Source organism: Brachyistius frenatus, unplaced genomic scaffold, assembly GCF_029030835.1.
Source record: "Brachyistius frenatus isolate BFR_SWC_R1_liver_20210118 unplaced genomic scaffold, ASM2903083v1 Contig_180, whole genome shotgun sequence".
Classification (NCBI taxonomy): Eukaryota; Metazoa; Chordata; class Actinopteri; family Embiotocidae; genus Brachyistius; species Brachyistius frenatus.
The window spans coordinates 649562-673945 of record NW_027210779.1 but is presented as its reverse complement, the minus strand read 5'-3'; the positions used below and the strand labels follow the sequence as shown (position 1 = coordinate 673945).

At 45.0% G+C, this 24384-nt stretch overlaps 1 protein-coding gene across 5 annotated transcripts in view; it reads right to left on the bottom strand.

Annotated features, from left to right (window-relative positions):
* LOC138632304 (VPS10 domain-containing receptor SorCS1-like) overlaps nt 1-24384 on the bottom strand; it is a 142878-nt gene that overhangs the window by 16556 nt on the left and 101938 nt on the right. For all 5 annotated transcript variants that reach the window (XM_069717779.1, XM_069717777.1, XM_069717778.1 and 2 more), the window contains exons 6-17: nt 24271-24335; nt 21885-22003; nt 21026-21115; nt 18906-19085; nt 16665-16811; nt 15208-15310; nt 12378-12454; nt 11379-11470; nt 10877-10984; nt 7787-7904; nt 4724-4857; nt 1975-2088 (exon numbers count right to left, since the gene is read on the bottom strand). In XM_069717779.1, coding sequence (XP_069573880.1) covers nt 1975-2088; nt 4724-4857; nt 7787-7904; nt 10877-10984; nt 11379-11470; nt 12378-12454; nt 15208-15310; nt 16665-16811; nt 18906-19085; nt 21026-21115; nt 21885-22003; nt 24271-24335 — 1347 coding nt within the window. The remainder of the gene's footprint in view (nt 1-1974; nt 2089-4723; nt 4858-7786; nt 7905-10876; nt 10985-11378; nt 11471-12377; nt 12455-15207; nt 15311-16664; nt 16812-18905; nt 19086-21025; nt 21116-21884; nt 22004-24270; nt 24336-24384) is intronic.

The following is a 24384-nucleotide window of genomic DNA, read 5'->3' as shown; positions in this document are numbered from 1 at the left end:
TTAAAGAAAGCGATAACTGTTTTTGCTCTGATATGAATTCAGACTGTTCTTTTAGCAGTTTGCATAAAGAGTGTGTAAGTGTGTGTGTGTTTGAGGACAAACTGCAACCTCCTGTAGAGCTACGTACCGGTAAAACATTACTGATGCTGGTTACCTTGACTTCAATACCGCAGTGATTATTTTTGTTGCACCAATTAAATCGAAAAATTATGTTAACAAAAAGAAAATTACATTTACGGTCAAATTCTTCCGTTTTCATGCAGTTTAGAGGGGGAGAGTGTAGATGCTAGCTTGTCACAAAAGTGTACACAAGTCAGGCAAAACTTTGTCCGAAAAGAGTAATATAAGGCATGAATGCAAGATTTACATAAGGAGAGTGTGTGTATGGTAAACGCCGCGGCTCAGTGATCCGTTTTAATCACATCTCTTCACTTCTGCGTCAGCCAGCGACGCAAACATTTCTTCATTGTTGAAGTTTTTCATTCACGTCTCATTTTTCCGATATTCAAAACAAACAAGTGCAATAAAAATCACTGATAATCTGACTTTTATTCATTAAGAAAGAGAGAATTAGTTTTTTTAAACTTTTTTTTTTTTTAAATATCTATTTAGTGACATTTCTGGAGCTTTCAAGTCCTATCACATGGATTTAATTAAATCCTCTCACACCGAACCTGATGTATAATTTTTTTTTTCAATTAAGCCTTTTTTCAGATTCTCGACACGACTTTCACCTGCAGGAGCAGAACTTTGTATTAATGCCGATCTCTACTCGTTGGCTCATGATTGTTTTAAAAAGTACCGGTTTGAACATTCAGCCCACATTTTTCCTCCATGTTGTCTCTGAGAAACTAATTACAAAGGCCGAGCAGTGCGGCCCGAAGTGCACTGTTCATTTCACCTTGTGACTCACTGCACTGCACAAAGCTGTGAAAAATACTATTATATTCAGATGTAAAATCCAGCTGGTCATGTTTTCATTAGAAATGGATCATATGTAGCTTTCTCAGACAGATCACTTCTTTATTTGAGTTACTTTTGACGAGATAAAAGGAAAAAGTCTGTAAAACTTTAAGAGTTATTTCAAAACGTGTCTTAAAGCTTGAATGACTAACTATTAAGACTTCTAGATGACTTTCAATTGTCGATATATGTTGATAAACTTATGTGGTGGCTGTGGCTCAGATAGTAGAGCAGGTTTCCCGTTGTGTGTGTGTGTGTGTGTGTGTGTGTGTGTGTGTGTGTGTGTGTGTGTGTGTGTGTGTGTGTGTGTGTGTGTGTGTGTGTAACTGAATGCAAAGCAGTCCTTTACAGAAAAAACACATACATTTCACAGGTGCAAAAAATCATGAGATCACATGAAATGTGTTTTTTGGAAAGTTTTCATGGTGTTTTGTGTGAAGCCCATTTACTTTCCACGTGAAAATTTTTCCACGTTTTCCCCAAGTTATTATATGTTGCAACATGTGGAAAACATGAGACTCTCATGTGTTTTTCCTGTAAGGAAGAAATTGTCAATTTTAAGGTATTCAATTAAATCTGAGTTTAGGAATACTAACTACAAGATGAGCCAACCTGTTCAACCAGTATGAAGTAATTTATTTAATTCATTTTCTTGTTCCTTGGCCGTCATTTTTTAAATCTGCTCAAATTAACACTGAATTATAAACTACTGACTAATATTGAGTGTTTTTCACTTATTACTGTGCTGTAGCAAGTTTGATCTAGAGTCCTTTAATCGAAAAAAAAACAACCCAGTATTTTCTTCCTATTTCAAACCTTTGAATACTCATCAGAGTTTACTTTTTATTTCTAGACTACGATTTCTTGTCAAGTAAAATTAAAAAGCTGCATGGACAGATTATTTCACAGGTATGACGTTCAAATTCATCAGTTTTTAGTTTTCTTTTCATTCTTGTACTTTGGCCGAGTTTTTTTTTTTTTTTTGCAGTGTACAGAGACTGTGCGTTTTACCCGGTGCTGTTCAGGAACGTCATCCCCGTGGTGCAACTCCTGGACATCGATGACGGGTGGAACCAAAAGGCGGGGGTGCACTTGCCGTCGGCCCGTCTCTCGTAGCCATAATCACTGCAATTAACCAAACAGGCGACACCGTTAACCAATCAGGAGCCACGGAGGAAAACACAAAGTCGCACGGAGACCGTGAAGCGTAACACCTCTTCGTGAAATGATATTTATTAGATGTTGAAATTCAACGCGTAAACTTGACGTCATTTCACAGCAGCTGCAGCGACTTCTCCGCGCTTCTTCCCACGAGTTGTTTGTGCTACAAATTAAAAGGCAGAGCCAGCGCTGCGTCCCCGAAATGATGGGGACAAATTGCCCCAATTAGTGCGACATGCACACAGATGCAAAAGTGTTGTGATTGTTAATGAAAGCTATTAGGTGCTGTGATTTATGGTTTTGATGGCGCTTTATTCCGAGAGCTGCCTCGCTCAGGAGACCTGCAGGTTTGGGACCAGAGCGAGAAGCAAAAAAAAACAAAACACAGATACATTAACTCTGTTGGTTATTCAAACAAAGCTGTTTTTTTGTTGTTTTTATGTGGAAGAATGCAGCTGTAAAATTAGGAGTCACAAAAAAGCTACAAAAGCAGCTGTGAACTTTTTTTTCTTTCTTTTGGTGAACACTTTGTTCCTCAAACCGTGAACGCTGGCACAAATTCAGCTGGAATCAATATCTGGGAACACACACACACACACACACACACACACACACACACACACACACACACACACACACACACACACACACACACACACACACACACACACACACACACACACACACACACACACACACACACACACACACAGTCTCGGTTGCACGTTGGAGCAGTTGACTGATTTCCATTTAGCAGCAGGCACAGAGAGAGAATCTGCCTGAGCTGCTTTTGCAATTATAATCTGGAGGATGTTATCCTTGACGGTGATCTCTTATCTTTTAATCCCTGCGCTTCCTTTTAAAAACCCAGCTACACACTAAAAAATTTATTTCTCCAACTGATGAGACTCCGGCTCTGTGCCAAACACAAGAGAAGTACCCCGGTTAACAATTGGCCTCTCTTATTCATTGTTATATTCGCTTATCTGCCGCAGAAACGACGATCCTGTGTTTTCAAAATTCCCAAATATGCTAATGTTGCTGATGTTTTCGTTCTAGTGCGGCGGAATAATCTTTAGAGCTGCTCGCACAATTCAAAGTGAGAGAAGGTACATAGGATTACACTATCTGTACAAACTGTAGCATGTGTGCATAAACTACAACTGAGCATTTGAATTGTAAGCAGGTTTAGAGTTTGCAGTGTTTGAACCGCGCTGCAACGCTGTCAGTGTGCAGACTTTGCAGATTTTGAAGTGTTCTGTTGACATTATTGTCTGGCAAAAGAGATGTAATAATCCGTCGTCCCTCCGAGTAATGTGCCATTTGATCAACGCGTGTTAAAAACCGCAGCGCTTGGCTGTCAGTTAGCTTTCAAACCATTTATTTGTGAGTCATCCGCGGCGGCTGAGTAGCACCGACAGGAGCTTCTCACGGCTTTGAAGAAATAACATGGAGGTGTGGATGGATGCGAGAAAACAAACAAGAAGAATATGAAATCTTTACACTCTGATTTATCTCTAAGTTTGAATGCCAGGAGCATCCAAAATCTCACTTTGTTAAAGTGTCGGCACTCTAAAGTCTGGTCATTTTATTGTAGTGTACAATTAAAAAAAAAGTGCTGAAACAGGCGCGCTCTCGTTTGATCGTTCGGTACCGCTGTTTCCCTGCCGGGCCGGGTTCACAAACATTTCTGAGAATCTTCTCAGAGAGTGCCTAACTTTGTTTAAAAAATTCTAGCGAGGAGTCTGAGCTCGGGAGGGATTTAATAAACTCCTCAGAGCAACTCTCGAGTTTAGGAAGGGACAGAAAGTTTTATCGACCCCACAAGTGTGACACGTCCTTTTAAAAGATAACGCGGTCTGTGTGACGATGGCAGGGGGATATACGGTGACATCCGGTGGAAATGAAATGAACTGCGTCTCAACGCGAAGTAGTGAAAGCGCTGTCGATGTTTGCGTGATCCCTCTGACCCAAGGCATCACCAGCCGCTGAATATCTCAAGTGCTGTGATCACTTTTATTTCTGTTATTGTGTTATTAAGATGAGTGGGAGAAAATCAAAAAAGAGAAAGCGACCGCAAACATCACATTTTACACTTCAAATAAAACTGGACTGAAGTGAATTGACACTGAACCCCACCTTGCATGGCAGCTCCGGCGCCATGAACTGAAGGCTAAATGAAAAGCTAAGGTAAGAAAGCGCTACAAAAGTGCAGTACATTTTCCATAACCCCAACAACTGTTGTCACAAAAGACAGATTTAAAAAAAAAAGAACAGGTAAAATAGAAGCAACTCAGTGATGGAGATGTTCAGACTTTCTGGTCATCATCCCAAAACTCCTAAAATGTCCAACAAGGGGGCTAAAATGCCCATCAGACCCTCCCTGCTTTGCCAACATCCACAGATTTCAGTGCCAGAGACTTTGTTTAGTTTGTAGTCTCCAAACCTGTCGCTGATTAACATTCACCGCGACCAAGAAAATGACTTTTGTTTTGTATAAATTTGGTCTAATTCCCCTTAAGCAGCCTTACAGAGGGAATAACGAACGGGACAGGATGTGAAAAAAGAAAGAAAAAAAAAAAAAAAAATCGACACTCACCACTCAAAGTCGGCCCCCGTGCAGTCGCAGGGGCCCGACGTCATCGCCACCGAGTACGTCTTCCCCATGACGCACCTGGACGTGGGCTTCAGCTTCCGGTAGATCCTCTTCACTCCCATGAGGCACGGCTCGCCCTGCAGGGCCCCGGTTTAAAAAAAGAAAAAGAGAGCCCGTAGGGAAAAAAGTTACGCGGAAGCATGTTTTTAAATAAATGAGCTGCTTTTGTAACACTTGCCGGCATAAATAATTCACGGGACACGAGCAGTCATGCGTGCGCAAGCTCGGCGTGCGTGACGAGCCGCCGGCGGCGAGGCGGCGGCTCGCCGTGCGCTCCCCCTTCGCCGGATATTTACGGGCCGTTTGCTAAACTCAGCAACTGTTCCTCCATCGGCGAGTGTCACACTGTAAAATGTGCTGCTTGAGTTCTTTTTTTACTTTTTATTATTTATTTTTTTTACTTGTGGTATTGAGAAGAAACGAATAAGCTTGAGTTGCAAAAGCTGCCAGAAAGCCGATCCATTTTTAGCTGCAAAAATCTACGTGTGGGAAGTGTATATGAAATCAGGACAAAACAGATGAAGAAGAAGATATGAGCAGCCTGTTCTCTCTGCATTCGTCCTCCTACACTTGCTGCTCTGCTTTTTCATTACCGGGACATTCTGCCACTGTGCATTAGGTGTCAGTAGTGAGATGCCTTGAAAAGAAACTGTGACTGTCTCCCCAAATAGACTCCCAGCTCCTGAAAATGTCCTCAACTTTCTTCAAACACAAACATGTCCTCTGTTTTGAGATGCTGTTTGTTTTCTTGCGGCGCTCTCGGACCTCCTCTACGTTTGGGCGGTTTGGCCCCGTAATTGGCTTGGACTCTTGTCATCTTCCACGCTATACGTTTTGATCATCAGCCTGCTCCGAGCATATGGGTGTCCGGACCAATTACAGGAGTGGGCCGTGAATAAAGGCGCGCTTTCGGTGTCTGGCTGGGCTCCGGGCCCGAGCCAGGTTGAGTGGCTTTTCGCGGGGGGTGTGGGAGGGGCGGGCGGGGGTGGGGGAATTGGGCGAGGGAGGAAACCGTAGCAAAGCGCTCTGGGAGTTGTTAGTCGGCTCTCTGCGGCACCGAGCTGGAGGCAAGAGGTGGTCAGCCGGCTCTTAAACAAACCGAACCTTAAGAGGCTCCACATACTTTAAATCATTTTATTTTGCGGCAGGAGTTGACACTTTATGTGGAAATAATAGCTGATTAAGTCAAAATTGTACCCGTCCGTAGGGCTTCTGTTTGTGGGATGGATGGAGGCGCGTCCACAAGTTAAAAATGCTGACATTAAATACACAACCTGCATCTGTAATCACGTCTCTCGTCCTCCCAAGAACACTGTGTTCACTTTTAACCAATCATATTTCGGTGTCCGCGAGTCGGCGAATGATGGGAGAAGTTTTCAGACCTCAGAATACCTACAGGGTATCCAGGGCACAAATTGAAGGGGCTCCCAACTTTCGACTTTATCGCTGACTTAGCGTGATGCAGGCTGGACTTGGAACATTACATTATGATTCGAAATGTATTCCCACTTTAGCTCGAGATGCAAAATGTCTGAATGTGACAGGGCATTAAAGCCTGTCGACAGCAGTTTTTGTGAGTCTGCAGCTTTTCTCCTCCGGCTGCGCCGATCGGTGACGACACAGCTCGGCCCCTGATTGGTTTAAAGCTTCACCGGCACGCATGACGCGTGTTTGTTTTTATTCTAAGAACTTTAAATCTGTTAGCTCCTGTGTTATCTGTCCCACAGGGGATGCAATTTATTTGATCTCCTCCTTCTGGCGGCTCAGTTTATATATATACAGTTTATATATATATATATATGGACCCCACACACACTAGAAAGCTGTAAAACAGTTTAGTTCAGGAGTTTTCCGTTGTAAGATTTATCTTATTTTCACCCGCCTGGTGTTATGGTGGCCGCCGTTAAGGTTTTAGTTTTCTTCTAATGTTCTTAAGTCCTTGCTTCCGAAGAAGAAATAATCAAAGGTTATCTCTCTAAAAGCGTCGCCTCATTTATTCCAGGTGTGACTCTTTATCCCAGATGAAAAACGTACTTTTTTAGTGAGCAAACAGAGTGACGAAGTTTTTCAAAGCAGTCTGACGTATTTGAGGGGAACGCTCAACGGAGCTAAAACAGTACGAGATCAGCCACCGCCGCGAGTTCACGCCACGCAAAGTAGAAGGTGTCCGACTTTAGGTCAGATTTGTTATTTCCGTCCCCTTTACTCGCTGTACCATTTGCACGAGGTGAAATATATGTAGGTGCATATATGTACAGTATGTGTTTGTTTTTGGGTTTGTTTTTTTTGCTGTACATACGTCTATTTATGTCTGTTTCTGTGTTTTTGTACATCGAGAGAGCAAGTTACAACCGGAGTTGAATTCCTTGAATGTGTGAACATACATGGGCAATGAAGCGGATTCTGATTTAACGAATGTTCTCGCCGATCGCTAAGTCGAACGCACCTTTTAACTGTAGTTATGCTAATGAACAATTCTTGTTAGAACATCACAAACAGTCACAAGAAGAAAAGTCGCGATCGTGTTTTTTCTTCTATTCCTAATCTGAAGTCCGATTTGATCTGCCGTCATTTCCAACCAGAAATTTAACAGTTAAAATGTGACTGAAGCAGATGTGAAACCACGACTGGCTGCTTCCACAACAGACGGAGGAGCCCTTCAGTTTATAGTCAGATAAAACCGCTCACAGTGTACAGTGTTACATATTGCTTTCCATTCTGAAATTTAATTTAACTTTAGAAAGAAGCATTTTTCTGGAGGAGCCCATCAGCGGATAAAGTTTTTAAATAAAAAATCTATTTACTAAAACAAAAAAAGCATTTAGAGTGTTATAAAAGTCTCGATGCATCTCTTAAAAGTTAATCAGATCAGTACTGTGACATTACATTAAAAGCATATCAATTTCTCGAGCTTTTACAATAAAATACAGAAAGTGCTCGTAACTGAATATTCTGAGATCTGTGTGGTAAACAAGCCTCCTCTTTATTTCTGGCGTGCAAGCGTACCTGGTTGTGGAGGTGCCACGTCTGGTAATCGGCCTCCGTGCACCTCCTGTTGAAGATGGACCTGAAGTCTATTTTCACCAGCTGCCACTCGGAGCGATGACTGACGTGGCCGAAGATCCTGCAAAATAGCGGCGCAGGTGCTCGTTACGTAATAAAGGCGGCTGAGGCAGCGATGAGGCTGAAAGGCTGAAAGGCTGTGAAAGGATGAGGTGATGAAAAAAAAAAATCACACAAAAAAGACCAACACCAACAATGATTTGATTTCTGACGAGCGGATGATGAGGATTAAAAAGGCATTAGAGAGCCACCTGTTCTATCATCATCATCATCATCATCATCATCGTGAACATGGGCACATTGGCGCAAATTTGTATTGATCCTCAGCTACAAAGTCGTCCCCTGTAAATGCACGACGAGGTGAAATCAAAAACTTTCGGGACTTTCTTGTTGAACGCAGCACACTGAATGCACACGGAGCAGGAGGAAGCGACGGCCGTCGGCATCAGCGCCTGAGCTCCACACGTTGTTTTGTGACCCGCTGGGCCGTGAACATTTGTGATTTCACCGCGGACCTGAAACTGGAGCGGAGAAAACATCCGATTTTGGTTCGAATTTTTTAGGGGAACAGTAAGAAGTCGCAAGGGAACCAAATTGAGTCGGGGTGGCGGGGAGCAGCAATTGTTTTGTTGAGGGGCGGGAAATTTTGCGCCGCAGTTCAGGTGGTCCGCAGCGAATGTTTTCCCCTTCAAACTCATCAGAAGGTCCCGGTAGAACTCGGTGTTGACAGTCTGACTCTGGGGGGGGAACGAATTCACGGTGACGCAACCACCGCCAGCGTTAAAGAAAACCCAGCTGGTGTCTCCTGAACCTGCCGCGCCGCCTTCTTCGGTCTCGGACGGCGACGTTCTGCCTCCTCCTGAAACGTGAACGTCACTCAGAACTCGCTGCTTCATCGCTGTGGGCTTTCTGAAGCACTTCAAGGGCACCGCTTTAAAAAACAGTCATATTTCTAGCGTGGAAATTACCGCACGGGCTCAGGAACCACTCGGAAATCGCAAATGTTCACATCCCAGCGGTCACAAAAATGTGTGGAACTCAGGCGCCGATGTCGATCAAGAGACGTAACTTGGAGCACTTCCTCGTGAAGGTTCTTGCTTCCTCCGGCTCGGTGTTCATCGCTGTGCCGCATTCTGTTTGCGCGCAACAGAAATAGGCTCTGAGCTTTATGATCTCGGTAAATATGTATAGTCGCCTATAAATGTTCCTTTTCGTTAACGTTGGCTCCAAAAGACAGTGCCCCGCTGTTTGAAGAAATTACCGAGCTTCTTTTTTGTTTTTAAACCTCTACAGATGAAGACGGTGAAACTGGAAAGAGCTTGAAATTCCAGAAAATACGAGTAAACAGACCTCGATAGACGCTGTAAAGTCTGAGTTAAAACAACGAGTTGGCAGTTTCAGACCACCGAAGAGCAGCTAGTCGATCTTTAACGACCGCACTGGCAGATGGGGGAGGGGGGGGGGGGGCAGAATAGGTTTTTTTTTCAGGGAAACCTGAGAGAGAAATGTTCAAGCTCTGCTCACTTCCTGGCCATTTCAAGTAGGGTCCGTTTGACACTCCAAATCAAACACGGTGGGGTTTTTTTATATATTTTTTTTTTAGTTAGCGTAGAGAGACAGGAGACATGGGTGGAGGCAGTACACGAAGCTTTTCATCTTCGCGTGGGATTTGCCATCATTAAATAAATGGAGAAATGTTCCAGCGTCGTTCAGTACGAAAACAAAAAAAAAACGTGCTCAGTGTTTATGTCGCCATTGAAAAGTATTAACTTTGTTCCTCTGAAAGATTGAAGTTAATCAATGCATGTCCAGATTTTTTTCAGTGATCACAAAACAAAACACAGTCCAAGGTTATGAGACTAACCAGATAAATATTCCATCTCCGACGAAATTGATTGTGTGTGTGTGTGTGTGCGTGTGTGTGTGTGTGTGTGTGTGTGTGTGTGTGTGTGTGTGTGTCTGCCCCCCCCCCCCCCCCAACCATTCATACCGCAACATATTTATCACAATCAATCTGTCAATTAACTCTCAAGGCGGCCGACCGTGGCAGGCACTTACTGTACGAATGAATACAAATTGATAAGAAAACAGTGCATGATGGTCTTATGAAAACGAATGGTGTGTCTGCCGGCTGAGAGGCGCTGCGTTTCGAGAACTTTATTCTGAGGGCGAAAAAAGAAAAAAACAACCTTCCAGCCTCCAAAGACAAAAAAAAACAACCCAAAAACCCTGCCCTCTTCCTGTTTCTATGCTCCTTCCTGTTCCCTCTCTGCGTCTCCAGCTGACGCCCGATCACTCTCCTGTAGAGCCGACTACACAGCGGGCTGTCTGTCAACGGTGGCAGGTGTCATGAAACATTGATGTAATGGCTGTGGAAGCCCTTTGGTAACACGTCCCACAGTCCTAAAATCTCTGCCGAAATAACGGGAGTAGTGCTGTGTCATGCCGTATGCACACTCTCCGGCTCGGGGCGGTACTAATAATAAATGTGAAGGAAAGACAAAAGGGAGCTTCATAAATCTGCTTTTCTAAAGGGGCACTCCGAATCACATGCACCTTCTCCTCACACTTTTTTTTTTTATTTTTTTATTTTTAATGGAGTTCAAACTTTTTTTTTTTTTTTTTTTTTTTTTGCTCCTCTTGATCATTTTCCTTCACGCTCTTCAAATGGACAGTCGCGCTGTCGCCGGCTGCCAAAGCATTGATCTCCTGTGATCATAATCTGCAGACAGCCAGTTTTGATGTTGGCAAGACCTTGAGAGGAAGCGTCTTTTTCTTTTTTTTTAATTTTTATTTTTTTATTCATGAAACAGGAAAACAGGCGAGTCAGGAATGCTGAATGGAGCGGGGGCGGAGGGGTTGAATACTGATGCGGGGTGGGGGGGTGGGGTGGAGGGCGGGGTTGGAGGCAGAAGAGATTTGCATACAGTTGTTACTTTGATTTTGTCTGTTGTTGTTTTGTTTTGGGTTTTTTTGCGGCGCGATTGACGGATTTTTTTTTTTCCGTTGTTGACCGAACGCATCGCCACTCACGTCATGATGAGCGTCTCCTCGCCGGGCTCGCCCAGCACCCCGTCCACGAACAGAGGCGTGCTGGTGAAGCTGTACTTGCTCCACTGCCGTCCTTCGTCGAAGCTCAACCTGGGAACGAAAGAAAACAAAGAAAAAAAACAGCCGGTTGCACAGAGGGGACTCCGGCTAATCCCCCGCTCCCCGCCCTCCTCCCCCTCCGACTGTGTGCACAAGCTAATGACCCTGGGAGTTGTCTGACAACTTTATTTGGCACGCGGCGCGGGGCCGCGGCGCTGCCGCTCGCTGAACACTGATCACCGACTCATTAACGGCTTCAAACGCACGGAGGTGGAAAAAAAAACGGACGGCGACTTGTCGGGAGCGGCGACGGCGGCTGAATCACATCGTCCCGCGAGGCAAACTCATTTGCACTTTCTTTGACTGATTTAAAAAACTCGGGACGCTTCCTCCGAAGGGAATTCGTCGCGCTGCGACAAATGGCGTCCGCGTCGTAATGACTCACCACAGGTGTCGGATGGGAAGCGGAGTGTGTCTTATTGCGACTAAGGCTCCTCCTTGGTCCAGATAGAGCACGGCGTACTCTTCGTCGAAGATCTGCAGGAGGAGGAGGGGGGGGGGGGATGAACAAAAATAAAAAGAGAGCAGGCTCACCGTCGTGTTGCTCGACAAAGCAAGCAACACACACACACACACACACACACACACACACACACACACACACACACACACACACACACACACACACACACACACAGTTGCCGTTTTAAAGTGCTGGCCCAGCCTCGCTACTCCCGACTCCAAATAATAATTTCCCATTGCTGTGTTTAATTAGAAACGAGCCCCGTCAACGGGAAAGGTGAGAACGGAGCGAGGTGAGTGGCACGGCGGCGCGCCGCACGAAGGGGCAACGAGTCAATTCGCTCTTTACAATTAATTTGACTGTTGACCTTAAAAACACCGGTGAGCGCGTGAGGATTTGTAAGATAACATAATAAGGGGAGGAGGGAGGAGGAGGAGGAGGAGGAGGAGGGTGGAAGGCAGGTTCGCGGCGCTCCGTGTGGCTGTTTAGGATTCCAACGGGCACGGCGATTGGGAAAATTAATTATCAGATACGAGGCTGCGACATTACTGACAGAACATGTCGTGCCGCGGTGCAGGTGCGGACGTTTGCACGAAGTCGATCAACGACTGTGACGCTGCGCGGTCGGGAAATTCACGTGCAATTAGTGCGGCCGACGTGACTGCGGCCGCAACAACCTCAAACGAAAGACTTGACGTGACTGTTTGGCTACTTGTGATGATGCTGATGATTTGATTTGCCCCCGATACGTATGCAGGCAGACATTTAATTTTCCCTCCGGTTGATTTCAGCCTGGTTTATTTCCCATTAATGTGTCTGCCGTGTCACCTGCTGACTGCCTTATGTTTAGACACCAGAAACGACACGGTTATAGTTGGGAAAAGATCACGGGGAGGGGGGGGGGAGAGAAGGAAGCCTCACCTGTCTCCAAGTGTTTCCTGCGTCGGAGGTGATGAACACGCTGACGTTGGCGGCGGTCAGCTCGGCGCCGGTGGAGCCTGGAGACAGAAGACCGACTGAAAAAGTGAGCGCTCGAGGAGGGGGGAGCGCATTGATTCGCACGCAGGAAACGACCCCCCCCCCCCCCTCCACCTCCGCCCCTTCCCCTCCGAGGAGTTCTTGGACCGGCAACGGCGCTGCGAGCAGGAGGCTCCGGCGCGCAGCTGCACACTGGGGCTGTGATTACGCTGCTACAAAAAGATCCACTGAGCAGTGCAACATTTGCCCCGTACTCCTAAATGAACCAATAAATCCCAATTACTGTACTCATCTTTCAGCAGTTCTGACCACATTAAGACAAGCTTTCCTAACGCCGCGCAGACGGCCGTAATCGCTTTAATTTAGCCTGTAATTGGAGCCAGGTGACAGTTTTTCAGAGGAGCTCGTTTCCCCCCCCCCCCCCCTTCACACTCGCACAACAGCTGAAAGATCCGCATTCCCGTCCGTCCGCACGGTCAACAACAAACGTGAAACCTTTTCAAACCGGACGAGGTCAAGAACGGCGTCCTCCTGCCCCTCCGGCCCGCACCGTCCGGCCGTCAGCCGCGTTTCGCCGAAAGTCGGTTCGTCGCTTGGGTTTTAACGTCTACGGCGGCAGCTCTTCGTCCCCGTGCTCCGTGAGTCTTATAAAATCAATAAATAAAAGGAGGTTGACTTCGGTCGCCCGGAGCCTCCGAACTTCACCGTTCAAACCGCCAAGAGTTGAAAGAGTTCACAAAAATACAAGACGCGAGCGGCTATTTGTAACTTCTAATGCTGATTCGTCCTCGAAACGACGAGACTTTGACGACTTTTTTTGTTTTGTTGCGATTGTTGCGATCCAAAATATGTTCATGTTGTGATTTGATTTGTAAAGCTTTAAGTGAAATTTCTGCAGTAAAATTGAGGGAATTAGCAAAAAATTTCAAGTCAAGGAAAAACTGTGATTTTTTTTGTTTGTTTTTGTAACAACTACTTGATAAAGAATAATATGGACTAATTTCTTCTCATAATAAGCATGCTGCACAATACAGATATTTAAGTTTGAATATGTTTTTTTATATATATATATTTTTTTTTTATCCTGAGAACCATTGGGGCTTAAAGTTACAAAAAAAAAAAATTCACAGTGCAACTTTTATATTAAATGCAAAAGCTGCATCTGCTGTCGAAAACGAGGGCTTGAAATGCGTTTTAAATCCCGTTCATTTAACACAGACTGTATGCCCAAAAACAAAGGGGCCATCTTTTGCTGGATGTGTGCATAAATCAAATCGAACACAGTCCTCATTCCCACGATAAGACCACATTTCCCACAAACCCCGTCGCTTCCAGTTGTTCCTGTTAGCCAGCAGCAGTGGCGACTTTATGCTGTAACGCTCCCAGCGGAGCTTCTGTTGCTGGCAGAGGTTGCTCGACTTTGCGTTAATTCTTTTTACTGCTAATTTGAAAACTAATTGTGCTACGAACAGATTGGAAAATGTCCGTGGCGGCCTGCTCCCCCCTGCTGGTCACTGTGCCTCCGGATCTTTAACAGCGAGGCCAGTAAATAAAAATGGTTTCATAAGAGACGGGGGAAGGTATGATTGCTGATAAATCCTCCCTGATGAACGCCCGGGAAGGAATCCAATCGCAGGTGGGAGGTCACTTATTTTACACTTCTTCGTTCGTTCTGCGGCTCCAATAATGACAGAAGAACCGGATCGATTTTATTCTCTGTTTCCACGTCACTGAAACCTGTTTAATTCACAGAGCTTCAAGACCGTTGGTGCGTCGGCGTGGCCTTCTCCCACCCGACACCTGAGGCGTGTGCCGACGCGTTATTGACAGAGCGGGGTCCACGTGGGAGGAAATATCACCGAGGTGTGAATCCACCTGGGAGGTTGGCTGATCTCATATTCCTCCGTCTTCTTTGTTTTCTTCACGCCGAGTCAATGGGAGCCTTTTCCCCTCCCCCCCCCCCCCCCCTCCCCCTCCCCCTCCTCCTCCCCCCGCGTCCTCGGGAACGCCGCGACTCCCAGGGCGAGGTCGCGGGGATCACGTGGCGTTTCGGTCGCGGCGGCGTTCGAAGGCGACGCGCGCGTTAGTTTGTCGCTCGCCGGCGGGATTCATCCGCTGACGGTGAACCGGCGCGGTGGGAAAACGAGCGGGAGTACGAAGAGGAGGAGGAGGAGGAGGAGGAGGCGGCGGTGAGAGCTGCAGGGCCGCATCGAGAACAACGTCGCTGCACCGAAATATCGGAAGGCTCTTAACTGACCGAAACGGACAGATTTCTTTCTGGCTTTGTCCGTCCGTGGTCTTTGTCTCTTTGAGTTAGCGTGAAGCTGAATGAAAACAACAACAACAACAACAACAACAACAAAAACAGACGCATTACTTGATCAGGGATGTCGCTGCAGCTCGGACGGTGTTTCTCATGTCCCTTAAGAAAACTAAACCTTTACAGAACGTGTTGGATTATTTCAATCCTTCTTCGAGTTGGGTTTTCTTTCTGCAACGTGAGCAGATCTGATGTTTACGCGTCATAAAGGGCATAAATAAAAAAAATTTAAAAACACCCGTCGGGAGGTTTCAACCTTCCAGCCGAAGACGACAAAGACTTTAACAACTCAGACGAAGCTGAGCAACAGTGTATCAGAAAAAAAAAACAAAGACATCGGAGAGGATTTAAACAGGTGCCCCTAAACCCTGAGAAGATGGAGGAAAAGGTCAGACCCCCCTCCCCCCACACCCTACTCCCTCCCCCCCTCACCACCACCAAGCCCCAACCCACCTGATGCGACGATGATCCCCGGCGCCGAGTCCCTGCTGGCGATGTTTCCAGACGTGTAGGGATTGGCGGAGACGTGGAGATGGAGATGCAGCGAGCAGTAGGGCTGCAGAGGAAGAAGAAAGACATCACACACTCAATCATCACGACTTTCAAGTTCACTCAAAACCTTGAAAGGAGACGCCTTGAAAAAAAAAAAAAAAAAAAAAAAAGAAAAACAGCCGCCGCAATCGACTGCAACCCTCCCGCGTCTTAGGTTTTTATCGCAAACATCCTTCAACCCCACCACCACCCCCCCCACCCACCCCCGCCCCCTATTTGCTGCCCTCACCATTAATTTTGATTGGGTTAACCTTTACCGGCACAATTCTCATTACGATCCAGCAAAATGCCAGCGCAGGCCATGTTGTGACGGGCTGTTTAGAAGGTTTATTAAAACTCTGACATTTCCTGACAAATGACTGTATAATATGGGTGGAAGGCGCGGCGTGCCACAGAATCACTAATTGGTTGATCAAAAACGGTGATGAATTTTTGTATATTAAGTCAAGGTAAGAGGAGATGTTCTCATTTAAGCGTATATTAGTCGCAGGCGGTTCGTGTGGAGGTATTTTTGTGTCTTTATTATGCAAGCGCCGCCCCCCCCCCACCCCACAAAAAAAAAAGCTAATTTCTCAGACTGTAATCAAAATTCAAGTTTGTAAGTGAAAATGTATGAACGAAGAATGAAATAGTTTGTTTTGCAAACAAATTTGCTTTTACAGTTTTGTTCGTTTTGGTCACAGAATTCTGAATGTTGCTCATGAAACAAGGCTTTTTGTTTGCGAATCAAAATGAACTTACAACTCAACTTGCAAGTGTTTTTTTTTTTTAGCCACAAACAAACTTTTTTTTTTTTAAATTTTGTGTAAAAAGTTATACAAAATGCAAATAGTTATATTCTCAGTTCATAGAGTTTTACTTATAAACTTAATTTAGTATTACAGTGCGAGAAATTTGGTCTCAAATAATAATAATAAGGACGCAAGAAACACCTTGACGGCTACGGTGAGCGCTCTTCGTCCATAAACCAGTTAGGCCCTTTCCTTGAAATGTTGAACTTTGCCGAGTGAAAGCTCTGCTCGACTAGTTCTGCGAGAACTTCCGAGAGGATTTCGGGCAGAAAAGGCAGATAAAGAAGAAGCTTCACCGTCTGACACATCTCTCTCTCTCTCTCTCTCTCTCTCTCTCTGCTTCTTAAATGGGAGGTCGGCTTATCGGACTGAATCAAAATGGCTGACCTTTCAGCTCGGCAGCCTCTGAGCGCTCAGCTTTGACGGGCGCTGCTCTTTTCCGAGCTCGGCCTCTCGCCCGGCGCTGGGATCGGTCGGCGGCTCCTGTCGGGGCCTCCCTCCGACGGGGAGCGCGCACGGACAGAAACCCCCCACCCCCCCACCCCGTACGAAAGGCGGCTCGCTCACCAGCACGCAGTGGACGCCGTTGCTCCGCAGGTCTTTGCCCGGGGCCTGCAGCAGCCCCCAGTCTCTGCCTCGGTTGTAGGTGATGTGCGTCTTCACTTGGTTGTCCGTCTTCTTGTTGGCGAGGAACATCCCTTTTATTCCCGCTACCTGGGAAATGAAGAGAGGAACCAGCACACAGCTCCGGGTCACAGACGGGCAGACGGGAGCGTCTCGATCAGGGGTCAGTTTAAAGGCGCGATCACTCTTTAAAACATTTCGAGTTTAAATACACTGATAAGGAGCGCATAAAACGCTTTGTTTTTCTTTTCATCTCGGGCCTCTTAAGTCCTGAAGAAAAGGGGTGGGATGATCTTTCGTCTTATTTCCCCTGAAAATGAATGGCAGATTAAAAAAAAAAATTCACACCGTGATCTTATTTTACACGTTCAGTAAAAATATTGGTGAAATAAAGTGTCTGAAAATTACACTAAATGAGCCGCTTGCCGTTTACTCGTCCGGGAGTCAGAAAAACACAGAACCTTTCGTCAATTTGATGCACGACGTGCACACTCGCGACAGCCGATGCATTTTCTGACCCCGTTCACAGCAGAAAACGAGCCGGTTTTCGAGAAGCCTCTTCGTTTCCTCCTCACGACGCATACTGAGCGACTTCGACGGCATCCGAGCCGTTTCGCTGAATCTGCCTCGCGTTTCCTTTTCGAGGCTTCTGTACGCGAAACGCCGTCCGAGCGACGTCCTAAAGTTGAGGATTTTAAAACTATGAAATCCAGCGAAATCACCAGTCAAATTCAGGCCCTTGCCGGTTGAACGCACGCTGTGGAATATAATTAAAAACGATCAAAATAAAATATAATATGACCTGAAACAGAACAGCCGCCGAGGCGTGGTTATCAAACGGGACGATCTGCGGTAACATATTGGATATTTTAGATCTAAAAAAAAAAAAAAAAAAAAGGAAGTCTTGTCCGAGGCACTGGAAACCAACTCTCAGATTGGCCGTACATCTGTCATACGGTAAATCTCACATGAACTCTGCCTCAGTCTGATTGTATTTTGTTTCATTTTGTTTTCAAGTAACTAAAAACAGAATGTACAAAAAAAAAAAAAAAAAAAAAAAAATTGTGGTGCAATGAAAAATAATCTATCTTTTTGAAGACCAGTGGCCCAAATGAAGGTCGTTTTATAGGATTGCATTTTTTTTTTCTCGACACGACACGGACCTGTCTGGAGAATATTTTTTCATATTTTCAAGTCACGTTGCAGTAGCCAATCACGCGGCTCGGTGGGTGGGTGGGGGGAGGGAGGGGGGAGAGAGAGAGAGAGAGAGAGAGAGAGAGAGAGAGAGAGAGGGGTGACGCGGCCACGAACGCTCAGCTCTTCTGTATTCCCAACAAAACCAAACGCAGCCGGCGACGGTGGGAAATGATCGACTGTCTGGAGACTTGTGAGTAATCAATGTGTGTCTTAAATGAATGTGACTCCCCGTTGGAGGTGTGCACCCTCCCCCCCCCCCCCCCAACCCTCCTCACCCCCATTCCCCGACCCAATCGGACAGCTCGGCGGTGCTGAATTGAGTCGGAGACAGCGGCGTCGGGCGATGAAGCTCCACTTTAGTAATTGACAGATACTTCAATCTCGCCGGGGTGGGGGGATTTAGCATATCCTGCGTTTTGGGTGGCGACCCCAATCAAGACAGTGGATTCGATTCTATCGCTCGGGCCACGGCGAGACACGAGCGGCATCATCGACGGCTCAATTATCTGATTCACGGGTACAGTTTTATCCTACGTTTGAAAAAAAAAAAAAAACACAAAAAAAACTCACACCACGGGTTTCAACATTAGCCATTAACACACTTTCCATTTTTGGCATTTTGGGGGGGGGATTAGCTGTGTTTTGTGAATTAGTATCTGCAATTATTAATCAAAGAAAGAAATAATCTCAGCCTCCAAAAAAAAAAAAAATTATTAAAAAAAAAAAAAAAATCTATATCCCTGGAACAATCCTCGTTTTGCCTTTGTTGGCGTCAGCACTTTGAAGCTGCTTCGTATTCACACGGCGTGCTCGGAGGTCTGCAGGCCCACGAGCAGCACGGTTCCTTTTTTCCAAAATGACAAAACAAGGACGTTTCATCATCTCTGCCTGGCAGGCTCTAAAATATTGATTAGTAATAAAGTCGCAGACTTCCGGAGTCTCCGTCCCGCGTTTCTCTACATCGTCCGGCAGGTGGACTCGGTTTACCTCGTACAGGTCGACCATGACGTTCCCCTCCAGGCCCATGCTGCTGACCACGTTCTCCAGGGCCAGCGTGTAGAAGACGCCCGACGTGTCCGACACGTACAGGTTGTAGGTTTCGTTCTGGTTCCACTCCTGCACGGCGGCGACCACTCGGTTCTCGTCCGTGCTGATCACGTGCAGCTCCTGTGGGAGGTTTACCGCGGATTTTCACTTTTCATTCTATTTTTGTGCGAGTATTCGGTTTTGTTTTTACCAGGAAGAAATAGTGATATAGAATCATTTCATGGACAAGACAACAACAACAAAAAAACTAAAAACATTTGTTTTACCATTAAAAGCACTCGGGGAAACGATTTTTTTTTTTTTTTGGTCAAGAAACAGGTTACCGTGGCAACTCATTTGCTTCTCGTTCTAACAGCATGTGGAAGTTGGTGGTTATTGCGACATACTGACTCATCGCGTTAGAGTGAGAAATGTTGTTTTGAGATCATGTTAACAGAAAATTGTGACATTTGAATATTTGTTGCAATAAGAAAGTGTCATTTAAAAACGGAAAACACTTTGAAGTCATAAGATAAATATGTCCTTGTAACATGATTAATAGTTCAATAAAACATTCTTATTAATATTTCTTGTTATAAAAGAGAAACTAAATGTTTGATTTTGCAGCAGATTTTATTAAAAAAATTGTGATGTACTCGGAAAAGTTTAAAGTGAGTTTCTTGAGTGAATTGGAGAAAAATCAAGTCAAGGAGAAAATTGTGATTTATTTTTTAACAACTACCTGATAGAGTCCTTTGAAATAAACTTGCTACACATCACAGAAATATTTGGCTTAGAATATTTGTATTATTTATGTATTGAACTTAGAAATGTCAGAAAAATGTCCTAAATGTGACATAGCTTTACAGAACAAACAGTATGTGACTGTAATATAAAATACAAATGTTAAATCTGCTGTCAAAATAACAGCTTTAAATTCTGTTTTCTAAATATTAATTAAACAACTGACTGTATGCACAAAAACAAAGTGCAGTCTTACACTTTTACAACTTGAGATGTGAATAAAACAAATTCCTCATTTTAATAATAAAACCACATTTCCCAGAAACTCCATTACGATATTTTTCAAGGAAACATGAAAATGATTTGCAATATTACAAGCTGAACATAAATATTGTTAATTATTGCGATTGCAAGGTTGTAATTTTCTTTCTTTTGGAAATGAAAAGACAACAACCTTTCCTCAGCATGCTTACAATATTTTGAACATTATTCTAAAATGTTCACAATAAAAAAATTAAAAAAAAAAAAATCATCTGACATGATTACGCTCTAATTTGTAGTTGACATTTGTGAAGCCTTTCATTTAATCAGGGAGAAGCACGAAGTCTGTCAGATCCATAATGTCCTCGTGCTCCCGCTGGGCCTCATCATAATCAATAATCAGATTTGTTGCACCGACTTTAATCATGTTTTTTAAGCGAGAGGATGCGGCGATCATTAACATTACGTCGGGCTTATTGGGCAGAGATTATGCAGCTGAGGACGCGCTGCCTGCTTCGTGCTGCTTAATCTACCTCTGACTGCGCCGGTAACACCTTGCAGTGATCCGACAGCAACCGGGCCGCCCGGGGCTTGATTGAATAAAACATGTCTAATTGTCAGTGGGGACGTGACGGGCGAGGCCGTGCGCACGCGGCGCGGCGCGGCGCGGAATAACAATTCTGGAAAACACTCGGAGTTACTTTTGGCCTTGATTTGTCCATAAATAACAAAGAGAGTGTCATGCAGAGCCCGGCGATGAACTGGCGCTTGACTGCAACTTTTCAACTTTTTTGACTGCCAATTAGAGCGAGAGGGGTATTGTCACGTGCAAAAAATAAAAAATAAAAAAAACTTCCATGAACTCGTGACTGCATTTGTGATTTGTCTCATGTCGACACTTAAAGAAGTTCATTTAATCAATTCTTAATCACTGAGACCTCTTGAGTGTCTGTTTATGGCAGGCAGCGCGTGTGTGTGTGTGTGTGTGTGTGTGTGTGTGTGTGTGTGTGTGTGTGTGTGTGTGTGTGTGTGTGTGTGTGTGTGTGTGTGTGTGTGTGTGTGTGTGTGTGTGGTACCTTGGGCAGGGTGTACTTGGGCAGCTTCATGGGGGTGAAGACGTCTCTTTTAGCAGACACGTAGTAGATCGGCCTCCCGGCGGTCGACACCTTCGGGTGAGACATTTTTTTTTTTTTTTTGGAGACGCATTATAGGACAAGGAGTTCCCGACCAGAGATCCGATTGGTCGACTGCACATTTGGAACGTGCTCAAAATCAGTGTTCATCACTAGAAATATCACTTCTCAATGGCAATACGTAATCAAAATCGAACGACTCCATCGTTTGTTTTTGTTTTTTTCCCCAGCGGCTATCTTACTTACGACGAGACTGAGCTAGCTGAGCAGTTTAGTGTTTCTATGTGCTGCATTTATTCAGTCCGAGACCGGAAAGCCTCTCTGTTGCTAGGGTCGTCGCTAAGGGGTCGGCCCGTACTTCCTGGAGTCGTGAACACTGCGCGCATTACGTACATGTCTACGAGTTCGCTGATTGTTTTCCAGGTGTCGGTCGCACCCCGCGTGTTGCCGTGGAAACAGTAAGCAAAAAGGTTTTACGTTTTGAGAGCGAAAATTCGACCCACGATACGAAATGCATTTTGATTACATGTTTCATTTGGCGTGGCAACTTTGTCGTGTAATCGCAGTATTGCACTCGCGGGTGAACCTTTTGACGTCGTTACTGGCACGGCGGCGATGCGGTCGGAGAAAACGAGTTTTCACACCAAACGGCTGCACTAATATCACCTTTCTCTCGCTCTCTCTCGCTCTCTCTCTAGTAACGACATCACATTTCATCTCCGCTCCAAAAAGAAACGCTCGAAATGTTGTTGTTTTTTTGGTGTTTTTTTTTTTTAACTGAGCAAACCGGACAATTACCTACCTGCACAAACACATACTCATCTTGCACCACCAGAGAATTGGGGTCAATGTAGCCGGGGAACGGTTTGCCCTTGTTGGCATCTGTGCAGTTCTGCAGCTTGCAGGTGACATACAGCGCCTCTGCTCACACACACACACACACACACACACACACACACACACACACACACACACACACACACACACGGGGCATCAGCCAATGAAGAAAGGCAGCCTTCATCCAGAGCCAAGCGGCCTCTTTTAGCCTCCTACATTACTCGTGTCAATAAAGTGGTCCCAGTAAGGGAGGAGCCGGGTGGAGGGGAAGATGGATGACCAGAGGGGCCAATTGCTTTCTTTGCCATCAGTGAGGAGAGAGAGAGAGAGAGAGAGAGAGAGAGAGAGAGAGAGAGAGAGAGAGAGAGCGAGCGGGCCTGTCCCCGCGTATTAGCCTCTGCCAAATATGTGTCGGCTCCCTCCACGCGCACATGATCAATAGTGAAAGTCTCTGGCGGCGCGACTGTAACATCTGACACCGCCGATGTTTGCTAGGTGTGTTTGTGCGATTGGCTTTTCTCCACGTTTGTGTCGGCCTCGACGAGATGGTGGCACGGAGACACTTTTTTTTATTTTTATTTATTTTATGTAAGTATTAAAGGGACAATTCCAACTCTTTTATGTTGGACTTTTATAAATAAAGTTCAGGAGTGACCAAAAAAAAAAAAATCGAAGAAGTCGAGGCTGAGGCATCCTGACGTTCAGCCATTTCCCATAGTGCCACTTTCAGGTGTTCAGACAGCTGAGATTTGGGAAAGAGCTGGTTTTAAAACGCACGCCGGTTCAATTATTTTTAAAGCCCAACTCGCTCCGCGTCATTTAACGTGGCCAGCGACGGGGTCGTGAGATCAGTTGTTTTGGAGCCGAGCGACTGCCCGTCCTCAGATCATGAGGGGAAACACCTCGCTCTCACCTGATCCAACAGCTGATTGGTTTCAATGTTGGCTCAACAATATGATGTCTTATAGAAGTTTTTTTCCATTCTAGTTTAAAATGCGAGATTTAGATTGTATTCTGTGAACAGAATAAATAAATTAAACCATATTTAATTTGATCAATTAACATATTGAACAACATAAAAACATCTGGTAAATTGCATGTGATTATTTATAGATGTAACCATCTACTGATTTATCAACAGTGAAAATTGTTGTCTTGTATTTTTCTTTTTCCTGTCTGACTTTTCAGCCATATTTCACTTTATTTATTATTATTATATTATATATTACTATTATTATTATGCACGTAAACTAGAGTTTGACCCAGAACAGAGATCACAGATGGCCTGTGCAGCATTTTTATTCGGCTCTTCAGTCATAATCGAAACAACTGGAGACTGAGGACAAACTGATATAACATTTTATTACATTGAAATCAGATCTCAGAAGATGTGAGTGTTTCTGTGACTTCCTGTTTAGACTGAACGCTGCGGAAAACTGCCCGACTTGTTTGCAGTTGTTTGTCTCTAGTCTGTCCCGTTGCTACGGGAACACCACACCTCCTAGTCGACAGTGTTAAAAAAACAAACAAACAGGAAATGTTATCTATTTCTGCTGTCTGAACACAGAAAAGTGACAAACCAGCTCGTCATCATCATCCGAATAAACCTACACGGGGACAAACTGGAACTCAGGAGGCCAAAATTATTAGTTAATTAGCTAGAAAATTAGGTAGGCTCTTCCTTTTACGCGGCCATGTCAAGTGACGTCAGACTTCTCCGAGCTCTCAAAAAGCTCCCACTTTCCTAGTGGGATTTTCCCTGGGAGTCAAAACTTTCCCACGTCCCAGCTGGTCATGAATGCACCATTTTTTTTTTTTTTTTTTTTTTATAGCCATCTCTTCCTGGTTGTCTTCCCATGAATTCCCCTTGAAATATAGAATTTCGTCAAAGCGTATTCACATCAGTTACAAAAACGTGATTTGTAAGTTTGAAAATGTGAGTATCAAAATTGTTCCGGCAGGAATAACAAAAATGATGAAATGATCGAAATACAGGAAACTTTCTTTTCCCCTCCGGATCGTGACATCCGACACAACAACAACAACAAAATCAAGTCACACGTCAGCCCCCCAAATATTCCAGTGTTTATTGTCATTCAGGTGGATGAGTGATGGCTTTCTTTACCCGCCGAGCGAAATCATTTGCTTTTAAAATCTCTCTAATATATGCATTACTTTCCCCTCCCTCGTCATTGTGTGCGTTCCCCGGACTCGACCAATCCCGCCGTCCCTTCGCATCATCCTTCAGTCCACCGCGGCTCCTCTCTACTTTAGCACAATGCTCACGATACAGTACAGAGAGAGAGACACACCAGAAAATGGAGCGCTGAACTCCGAATTAAATTACTCACGTCCTTCAGAGATGCTGGTTTCCAGGTGAATTAAGCCCGGCTCTTTGTCCAAACCCATTTTCGACCTGAAAGGCAGACAAATGTGTTTCAGTAACATCACTGTTGGTCTTTTTT